Source organism: Antrostomus carolinensis, unplaced genomic scaffold, assembly GCF_000700745.2.
Source record: "Antrostomus carolinensis isolate BGI_N321 unplaced genomic scaffold, ASM70074v2 scaffold148, whole genome shotgun sequence".
Taxonomy (NCBI): Eukaryota; Metazoa; Chordata; class Aves; order Caprimulgiformes; family Caprimulgidae; genus Antrostomus; species Antrostomus carolinensis.
Window position 1 is genome coordinate 34,164 of NW_010332051.1, and position 10,966 is coordinate 45,129.

Sequence of the window (10,966 nt, forward strand, 5' to 3'; positions counted from 1 at the left end):
GCTTATGCAGACTGTTCTAGGGGGACATTAACGCTAGCTGTCTCCTCACGCCATAACAACAACCCAGCATGACACTGATGTGAGGTAACATGCCATCCAGCATGTCTGTGCAACCTTCCCAGTGCTATTCTGGCCTAGCTCTCACCTCCCTCTGGGTTTAAGATTCCTCTGCCAACTCTTCATACTGAAGTGGTCTTACTGCCAAGGTTTTTGAACTCAGAACATCAGTTCATCAGGCCTGAAACCTATGCAACAATATTATGCCTGCAAATATATTATTGGTTCTGCATTACTGATACTGACTGAACTACAAATCTAGAAGCTGAAGTAAACACAGAATGGAAAATACACTGAAAATAATCAGCAGCAAAGAAAAAATATTATTTATCTTAAATTACATTTAAATTGCTGACACAGAATCAAGACATTGGGACTAGCTCTGTGCAGTCATTTTGTTATGAAAACAATTTCCATAAACATTTAGACATACTTGCCATTATACTATGCTTTAGGTACATATAATGACGTACCAACTGAGCCAAACTGTAGTACCTCAAGGAAGCAAACAGCCCAGAGCTGGCTGCACCAGTCATAACTGAACGCCCTACCTGACTGCCATGACAATGCCTTAGTCACCAATGCCTGCTCATACATACAATGTACTACAGTTTCTTCTTAAAAAAACCCCCAAAACTAGAGCTCTTCTTATTTCAATAATACTAATAGTTCTGAAAACTGCTATCTGAAGTCTCAGATACCAGTTAGTTACTATTTTTTCCTGGACAATGAAGTGGGCTGTGCTTTTTAAAAACCTAATTTTATCAATCTTCCTATCTACCTTTGAAGTAAAATGGTTCTCCAATCATAGTCAGTGAGTAGGTCCATCCAACACTCTTAGTATTCAAGTACTATTTGAGTATCAGTTACTTATTATCTGTGTCCTCCTGAACACAACAACTTGAGAAAGCTGCTACTGCTGTGTGAGATCTGGTGAGCCCACAGAGTAGTTTCAATTAATTTAAAGAGCAATTTTTAATCTACTGCAATCTTCTGGCCTGGTTAGAAGCACAGCAGAAAGTTGAGTGTCATTTGACTTGCAGCAGCTTTGCACCTTTTCAAAATAAGAGCAGAGCCAGCAACACCCACCTGGAGGGCCTGGAAGACCTGCTTGTCCTGGAAACCCATCCATTCCTGGATCACCTGGCAGCCCACGAACTCCACTAGGACCTGGATATCCAATGCCAGGAGAACCAGTTTCTCCACGATGGCCCTTGGAGCCAGGTAATCCTGGCAGTCCTTTTTCACCTGGGAAACCCAGCCCACCATCACCCTGTGCACAGCAAAGACAATTGCAGCTGAAAATCAAAGAGATGTAGAAAGAATATACACCACTATCATTTTAACAAATGTATGAGAGTTTGGTTGGTTCTGTGCAAGGTTCAGACAGGCCTGGGAAGGTCCATGGAAACCACTGTGAATTATCCATCATTATTTCAAAATGCATGAAAACTCAGTGACTATTAAAAATAATATTTTATGACATGTTTGCCAAAATGTAAATACTACATATTCTGAAAGACATTTACTTTATTTTTAAGTAAAAAGATTCTGGTATGATTTTTCTATTCCCATATTTGACTCATAATTACACCTACAGTGTCTTTTATGTTTTAGGACACAACATAAAGCAACATTAGGGTCCACCCCACTACTGGAAGTTTATCATCTTTTGACTGCCAGAGGCATAATGAGTGCAAATTATTAATCCTGAATAATACAAATTTGTGCTCAAGGACTGTGACCTTTTTATAAATTTGGAGACTTACCACAGGGCTAATCAGGACTAGTAAGCCAGGCCTTTCTATTCACTTCCCTGGAAGTGTTTAAGACCAGGGTGGATGAGGCTTTGAGTAACCTGATCTAGTGTAAGGTGTCCCTGCTCATGGCAGGGGGGTTGGAACTAGATGATCTTTAAGGTCCCTTTCAACCCAAACCATTCTATGATTCTATGATTCTATGATTCTATTGTAGTGTCTGCTTATTCCATTTCTGAAACACTGCTGCTAAATTAATCTGAACTTACTGGAAGGCCTGGTGGGCCTGGCAAGCCTGGAAGTCCATCCCTGCCAGGGCTTCCTGGGATGCCCGAAGGTCCTCTGGGTGCTGTTGTACCACGGTCCCCACGAGCACCTCTGCCTGTTGCATAGGACAAATCCCCTTTTTCTCCCTTAAGGCCTGGAAGACCTTGCTGACCAGCTGAAGCCTAAAGACCAAAAGATAAAAAAACCAGGAATATGAACATGCAGAGAAAATTATTTGCTTCTTAAAAATGTCATGTGAGGACAAGACACAATGACTGGAGCTTAAAAGAATCTCCAAAGGATTTTCTATTGTATACATTACACACACACACCAAAAAAAAAAAAAAAAAAAAAAAAAAAGGTGAGAGGAGGTTTGATTATTGTTTCAATAAAGTCACTACAGCTTTAGAGAGGCAAGCCAAACCTTGGTATATAGCACTATAGTGACAGCAACCTTGGATGGCATCTGGGAACATTACATCACTCATGACATTACAGGGCCCAAGTACTGAATCTTTTTCCCTATTACTTGGTGTGCTGCATTTACTAATAAAGATACTCTGAAGACAAAAGACTGGCATCTTTATGGACTATGATTTTCAAAAGTAAATACTGGCAATAAGCAATGCTCAGCGCTTTGGAAAATCCTGTTTGTTATGGTTGCTGTTTCATAAAAAACACAGCTCAACTCTCACTAACATATTTAGCATACAGCAGTTGAGGAGGAGACTGCATCTATGGCACACAGATTTCAAAGCTAGGAGCAATGATGTGGAAAGGTCTCACCATTCAATTTTTCAGGTCTTCTCTCCCTGCAGATACATATCTGCTTTCCCAGTCAGCCCTCACTTAGGAAGAGCCCTGGATCTAATCCATGTGTGCTTACAGCCAAGAAGCTCTGGGATGAATAATTGTTACCATTTTTCTCTTGACTGCTAAACGTGCAATTCTCTGTGCAATTAAGAACCATTTCTTCTTCCATTTTTTATAGGTGATAATTTCTCTACTTTCAGATTCTTTTCATAGGTCAGTTTCTCTGTTGCTTTTAAAAAAAAAAAAAAATCCAAAAAAGTAAAAGAAATTATGCAAAAAAAAAAAAAAAGTGTTCTGCTTTCACTACAATCAACACCAGCAATTGCATATGGGCACTTTTTCTCCTTTCATTTATGACAACGAATATAAACTCTTCATGCCTTACCGTAGGGCCTCGCAGTCCTGGTGCACCCACAGTGCCTGGGTCTCCAGCAACGCCCTTAATCCCAGGCACACCAGGGCTTCCTGATGGACCTGGAAGACCTGAGATGCCTTTTAGACCAGCTCTTGTAACTCCTCCATCACAAGCACAATCACCTGCTTCTCCTGGAAAATACAGTCAACACTTCAAATTTAGTTTCCTTTGGATAAAGATCCTTTCCAGTTGCAAAAGCTCCAAAAGTAGTTATTGATTCATTTACGACGAAGTCATTCTCATGTGATTTGATTTTGTGCCTACTCCGCTCAGGCAATGTGTTAAGCAAGTGGAGCTCGGGTTTTGTCCAGGTTAATTTCTGTGCAATGCCCATCACCAAATTACCACGTGCAGCATGAACCTCAACACTTTTCGACCTCTTCCCAAAGGTTTAGACTCTCCTACATGGATGGTTTTAGGAGATTTTTAGAAAAGAAGTCTTGTGTTTTTTTTCAGGAGATAGTTATATGTCAGAAAAAGCAAATCCATACTCCCTCTTAACAGTAGGTTACAATGATCCTCAGATGGATATCTTTATTTCTCTGAATCAGAACTGGCCATGGATCCAAACAATCACAAAGCAAGTGATGTCTGTGTCATCATAGCTTTTGTGGCTGGTTCTGTCACACACAAAGACTCAAATTCTCATCATTTTTAGTAGAGAGGTGAATAAAATTAAGTTTCTCTGTCATTTCCAGCCTGTATTGCAAAAAGCAGCAAACAAGATTTTATTTCTAAGTCTCATTACACCTTACAGCTTTAAAGTATAACTTAGCTAATTTTCTGGGTATGAGTTGTTTATTTGCCTATTTGGCTGATCAGAGTAGGAAGTAGGAAATAGGATTTTGCAGGCCATGCTGGCAATTGTAAAGGCTGTTGGTTCCTTCAATCCATCTCAGCCTCCTGTGATTTGTCATAAAGACTTTTCCACCTCATCCCTTAGGATATTAGCAATGTGTCAAAATCTTTTTGAGGCCCAATGACTGCTAAAAGGTTTTCCCAAAACACGAGTCAATTACCTTTGTATCCTTTTGGACCCAAAGCTCCTGGAAGCCCTCTTTGTCCAGGCTCCCCTGTGGCACCAATCCTTCCATCCAGGATCGTGTCTGGGGGAAATGAAGGGCCTATGTGCGGAAAGAAGGCAAGCAAAAGCCATGAGGTGGCTAGATTTCCAGCTCATTAATTACTTACAATGTCAGTTATGCAACTGAGAGAAATGGCACCAGACCAAACTGCAACTGTGGAAGTTACACAAGGAGATGGAACTTGGTTGGTATCACAGGCTGCAGTCCTCTGACGCATGTTTGCTTCTAATTTATCATATAGAAAAGCAAAAGCACTCACAATGTGGATGCAAGAGTTTCATTCCTCTACTGCTCTACCACTGCACTTTTTCAAAGCCTTAACAGTTGGCTGAAGAACTAATCAAACTGCAAACAGGTTGTAAAAAGAAGGTCAAGTGACTTAGTTCATGGTAGATGTGCCTTTATAGCTCTGAGAGAAGCTGAATGGATAGAAGTTCAAGGGACAAATTGGTGATTGTGATGACTGGCTATTGCCCTTTTTCTTGACACAGAAGCTATCATATACCAGCAGTGTCTCTGCTGCTGCTGGCATGGTAGAGTCATCCCCAGGGCTACCTGCCTTTGCAGAGCTCCTTGATTTCTCATTAAGTTGCTGGAGCTCCGGAAAGAGACTAAAGGGCAAAAAGGTTAAGGGGACTTTTCCTGCCCCTCACTTTATAACTGCATGATTATTCTTTACATCTCTTTATATGCTGAATAGAATGAAGCATGAGCTGACACAAACAGCAGTGGAAAGTGATTTAACATAATCTAAAACTACTGTGTCTGAAAACCCTTCCCCTCAGGGACAACAGTAAGATGGAGTGCTGACCAGCACCCGACTGATGTTCCATGGAAACAAACTGCAACCATCAGCTAAAAACATGTACAAGAGCTTTACAGACTCTGCAGAAAAAATGAGTTGGATTTGACTCACAAATAGTTATTGATAAGAGAGCACTTATTTCTTCTCCACAGAAAATAATTTCATCACATCATGCTCATTGGTTCCACCTCTGGACTGTGCTCCTGTTTTGGAAAGGTTGGCTCTCAAAAATGAAACAGGCTGTTTGAACTCAGTTTATGGCAGAATGGTAAAACACAAGGCTTGTATAAAATAAACTCTTTTCACATAATACTCAATTTCTGAGGAAAACAAAACAATGCATAATCAATCCAATCAGGGCATTCATACAAATGAACACACAAAAATGAAATCATACTTCCTTAGGTCTGAAAACTGTCTCTTCAGACATCCTATCTGACCCCTGGTACCCAAAATACCTACTCACAAGACTAGATATTTACCCCAGGTGCTCAAAAGGTCATGGTCTATTCTTTATCTAAGCCAGATTAGCCTAGAACTTCAAAGTCCTCTGTGTCTACACAAACTTGTGCTTCAGTCTCTCAGGCTACCACTCTAACAATAGTGAGCTGTGTTTTCTTGCTTCAGAGTGGTGGCTGCAGATATAGATATATTTCAGGTTGTGAGTTACAATCACAATGAGGTGTCAACCAAACATTTAAGATTCACAGATTAATAATCCTCAGTGGCAAAGAAATAAACATATAAATTATTATTTGTCTTCTTTCACTCTGAATCCAATATAAAAATAGGTGTTAAAAACATACATACGTGGTGAGCCAGGCAATCCTGGTGCTCCTGGCAGACCTGGTAAACCATCTCTGCCTCGAGGGCCTGGTAATCCAATCATTGCTCTTCCTGGTTCTCCCACTTCACCTTTCATACCTGGAATACCTGGAGATCCTCCAGGCCCCATTCCATCTAGACAACAATGACACAATGAGCAGCTCTCTAGCAACAAACGCATTCTAGTATTTTTATGTTATGAAAATTACTGTTGTACCCTGAACTGCAACCACGTTAGCACAGAACAATTCAGAATTGCACACAAAGAAAAACTTACTAATCAGAGGCATCCACTGGCTCCCATTTACACACCCCTTTGGTCATCTAAAAAACTTTACAGGGCTGCATTTAAGTCCCACTGATCAGTTAGACAATTAACTATGGTAAGACTGCAGTTTATTTATTTCCTGATTTCCTTTGAGCGAGATAATTTCCTTCATAGTTCCTAGTCTCTGGATGATTGTAGACCAGAAACTTTCAAGTGAGATCTTTGATGGGACAAATGGGTTCCACCTACAGAGGGTTTATCTAGCCAATCTGTTAGCTCTCTATTGCAAATATGAAAAGTCATTTAAAAAATAATTTTTCTAAAAAATTTGCTATTATTTAAAATGTAAGAAAGGTTTTGCCAATCAACTCATTTGAAATGGAAATCAACCAACCAACCAACCTCCTGTGTACACTGCTACACCAAATATTCTCATCTGAAGACTTCTCTGGGCTGTAATCATTGTGGGACTAACTCTGGTCCCATCCAGGTCAACATACTTTGTTTCCCTGTGTGCCACTACTGCCTCCTATGTCTCGTACAGCAGTCGGCACATCAACCAGCTGAAGCAGCATGGAGAGGCTTGCTCCAATACCTTCACCATCTCCAGTCTACTACCCAGTCTTCTCAGTAACAAACACAGAAAGCAGCCTGCTAAGGGCACTGTTAGCAGCTTTACCTCTTTCCAGGCCTGGAAATCCTGGAGCTCCTGGAAGGCCTGGTAAACCACTGATCCCTTCGTCTCCTGGAGGACCAGGTATTCCCGGGTTTCCAGGGTCACCCGGGGCACCTATTGGAGAAATACAGAAAGACAAGGAGGAAAATCTCATGAGAATTTCTGCTGAAAGACTCTGCTCAGTCAACTACCCCAGTGGCCACTGATCTCATTGACAGTAAAGGCTGCAAAGCTATGAGCAGTACACCTGTTAGTCAAAGTTAATAATCACGGGAATGATTCCTGTTTCAAACCTGACTGCATGTGAAGGAGGAAGAATAGGAGAGATCACATGATTTGTCCCCTTACTTTATAGCTTCAGAGACTGTTCCCATCCAGCCTTCGTTCAGCTGTGGCATTAACTAAGCTAATTTTCTCAACAATGTTCTTACCACATTGAACAAAAAATAATAGCAGAATGACATTCAGAGAGCCCATGTCCAAGCAACACAAGGAAGCCATGTTTCCTTAGTACACTGAAGACAGACCCACAGGTAGACACACAGCACTTGCCCTTGCTCTCACACAGTCAGCCTCTCAGGCACTAAATTGCATTCTGCCTTGAAACATAACATTTTGCAATGCAGGGATGAAAGGTTTATTGTAAACTCTAAAGTTATAAACATGGGACCAAGTGTATTTGTATGCCAACAACACAGAAATGAAAGGAAAAATAACAAGGGATCTGTTAGACCCAATACATAATGTGGAAAGTGGTAAAATATAGTAGGAAGGAAAGTTGGATCAGAAAAGGTGCTTTAGATGAGTTCCAAAACAAAATGGAAACATGTACCTGAAATGACTACACCTTCCCTGTCAATAACGATAGGAGGGCCTGGGGGACCAATGTCACCTAATTCACCCTGTAGAAGAAAACAGATTCACGCCACATTCAGATGGGTGATGGAGAGGAAGACTGTTTGTCAAGAAACAGATTGTATTATGGTAGCAATGTCTGTCGTTATTCACTGACTAACCATCATTCTTTGTCCTGGTGAAGAATTCACTGTGTTCTGCTATTCATAATCCTTTGTTGTCCTGACTTACCTACTTCCTGTCTGATGAAACTGATGGTTCCTTCAGATAAAGTGTTTGCTACTATCCGGCTATCCTCTGAAGGCACTCCTTACCTCCACAGGAAGCATGGACATGTGTATACCATGTGTACTGGAGACCAGTTATATCAGCATATTGACTAGTATCAGTAGATCATATTTGTTCACCTTGTGGTAAAAGTGAGAGAGCTGCTATAAACATACTCATTTTTAAAAAACATAAATCACTGCAGCTCTCTATTGCCTTAGAATTCTGAATTTCAATAATAGGAGCTTCCAGGAAAATGGATTCTTCCATAAAATCACCCAGGTAGAACAAGCAAATTGTGACAAACTGCAGTATCATTCCTTTCTGTCACCCTAACACAGTATCAAATCCTCTTTGAGACAGAAAGTGCAAAATCTGACTGCTGTCCAAATTGCCAGCATATGTATAATATAAATACCATGCAGTGTGCTAAGGCAGTGCACACATTGTTGCTTCTTTCAGTAACACTCCTCTCTGCATAAACCTGTACTACTACTCTTCCATGTGCTCTGCACTAAAAAGCCCTTCAGCATCTCCATTTCACATGCCTGCCAACCATATAGCAATCTTGGCAGCAGATAAGTGTTTTTCACAGCAAACTACTATCCAATCATTTTCCACTCAGTTGCTAGATGTCTGACTGCCCAAGTTGTGAGATACCCAGAGAATGTCCACTATGCATTGTCTACCTCCAATACAAAAAAACCTGAACACATTATTTTCAGGCTTGTCAATACTTGTAGATCTGTGATCTAAGACTTCAGATAGCCTTGGCAACTATCTTAACATCCACTTACTTCCATCTAATCTTGCCTCAATTGTCCAGTAAGTATGGCACTGATGTAAAGATAAAGGAGACCACAGATGCTACATCTACAATTTTAAGTCATGAAGTTATATGAATGAATATTGTAAATGTATTAAAATATCCGAGCGTTCAAAGTACAGACACTACTCATTTTTATCCTTAACAATGAAGTAAACGAGGAACTGAAACATACTGAAAATTATAGAGCTACAGAGATAAAGAGATATTTGATTGGGGCAATGATATTTATTAATGCAAACATCTTTTAAAAAGCAATGTTTTAGCATTTTCATTTGATAAATTACCTTCATGCCTTCAAATCCATCCAGTCCTGGATAGCCGGGAATACCTGGATGACCCTGCAAAGCCACACAGGGGAACATTGTTACACAGTGAGACAGTAAGACAATGGCATTATTTGTTAGCTGAGACATCTGCAGTGCCTAGACCTGGATCACAAACCCAATTCATTGTCCAGTTAAAGGGATCTAGAGTTTTATGTGGACTTTCTAGTTAGCTCTCACTATTTTAACGAGGCAGGTGCATTCATCCATCAGAGAGCTTGGAGCCACTAGATAAGGAAGTCAGTAGAACTTAAGCAGTTAGACGTACTGTAAGTGCAGTAAAAAAGAAAAGAAATTTCACCTTTCTCCCTGGAATCCCATCAGATCCATCCAGTCCCAAAAGACCCTAGAACAGAGAAAAAAATTAACTTTCAGAGGCTCCATCTCAGTCTTATATCAGGCTCCAAATATCTCAGCATCAAAGAATGAAAAGGTAAAACTTTCAAAAGGAGAAGCTACCACTGATTTTCCATATCTTTCAAATATTAATGATCAGAATTGAAAGAATTCAGCAGAACTGATAAAGGAAGTCTTATCTTTAGCCACTGTCTTTCTAATTGGCAGTTCGAGTTACGTAAGTCATGGTGTCTCACCTTACTAGGAAGCTAAAGCCATGAAACTTAATGCAACTGAGACCTCCTATCTCGACAATTTATTCTGCACATACTGAACAGAATGCCTTGGTGGTCCTGTTATGTATAAGTGCATCTCTGCAGGGTCATGGTGGTTTGAAGAACCTGTGGCTGATGTGTGATTGAGCATGCTGTTAGCTCCCACACTCGTTGAATAGTTAGACCAACATCAACCAGCTTGCCTATTTCTTCCCCAAACACCTACCTGTGTTCTCTCATGGCTGGTTCTGGCACTGGTTAGGAGTTCCTTAAAGACCCTGCAAGGCCTCTTTATTATCTTTTTTTGGACCTTCTGTAAGATTCCTTTTCTGTGAAGCTTTCACAAAAAATGGAAAAACACAGGTCCTGCAGCATTAAGACCTCCACTAAATACTTCTCTATGATTTTCTTGGACTGCCTTGTCTGTATAAGTCTTTCATTTTACCTTTAATCTGAGACTTTACTAATTAAAGAACTATCTGTTGGTTCTGTTGTTGTATGGCACTGGGTACTACAGGACTCAGTCCTATATCTGAGACTCCTACATGCTTTGGGAACGCTTTGTTGATGAAAGGCCCACTTCATGTGTTTGAGAACAGGCATCCAAGGACTTTGTAAAGTTACCTACCCTGCCACCAGGTAAGCCAGGCACACCTTTTTCTCCTTTTTCTCCAACACCTCCAAAGCCCTGAGGAAAAACGTCAACATCAGTCTGTGATCTGTTTGGAATTGAATAGCACAGCCCTAAGACAAAATGAGCACAAACCCATCTATTAATATAAACAGTACAACAGAGAGACAAGGAGAACTGACTATTTCTGCTGGGACTCTTTTGCCCCAGAGAGAAAACCTTTATCAACCAAACTTGGCAGAACGTGCAGTGTGTTTCTTCTTCCACTGATTTAAACCATGGCACATTCCTCAGTAGAAAATGCAAGTAACCCCCTCCCGTTGCTTCTCTGTATTGTGTTCAACATTTAGAAATTATTTCAAATCTCATTTCTTAACAGCAGAAGCCCAAGGGAGTGCTGAGAGAACCCTTTTTCATTTCTAAAGCCTAAGAATGACATAAAACTAGCATCTTCACGCTCAACGTTTGGTGGTTTTCAGCAG

The 10,966-nt window shown here is 40.5% G+C and overlaps 1 protein-coding gene across 1 annotated transcript in view; it reads right to left on the minus strand.

Annotated features, from left to right (window-relative positions):
- Window positions 1-10,966, minus strand: part of COL4A6 (collagen type IV alpha 6 chain) — a 91,277-nt gene that overhangs the window by 20,316 nt on the left and 59,995 nt on the right. Inside the window, exons 13-22 of the mRNA XM_010173339.2 lie at window positions 10,482-10,541; window positions 9,544-9,588; window positions 9,204-9,257; window positions 7,801-7,870; window positions 6,972-7,082; window positions 6,010-6,159; window positions 4,329-4,433; window positions 3,280-3,440; window positions 2,084-2,263; window positions 1,147-1,330 (exon numbers count right to left, since the gene is read on the minus strand). Coding sequence (XP_010171641.2) covers window positions 1,147-1,330; window positions 2,084-2,263; window positions 3,280-3,440; window positions 4,329-4,433; window positions 6,010-6,159; window positions 6,972-7,082; window positions 7,801-7,870; window positions 9,204-9,257; window positions 9,544-9,588; window positions 10,482-10,541 — 1,120 coding nt within the window. The remainder of the gene's footprint in view (window positions 1-1,146; window positions 1,331-2,083; window positions 2,264-3,279; window positions 3,441-4,328; window positions 4,434-6,009; window positions 6,160-6,971; window positions 7,083-7,800; window positions 7,871-9,203; window positions 9,258-9,543; window positions 9,589-10,481; window positions 10,542-10,966) is intronic.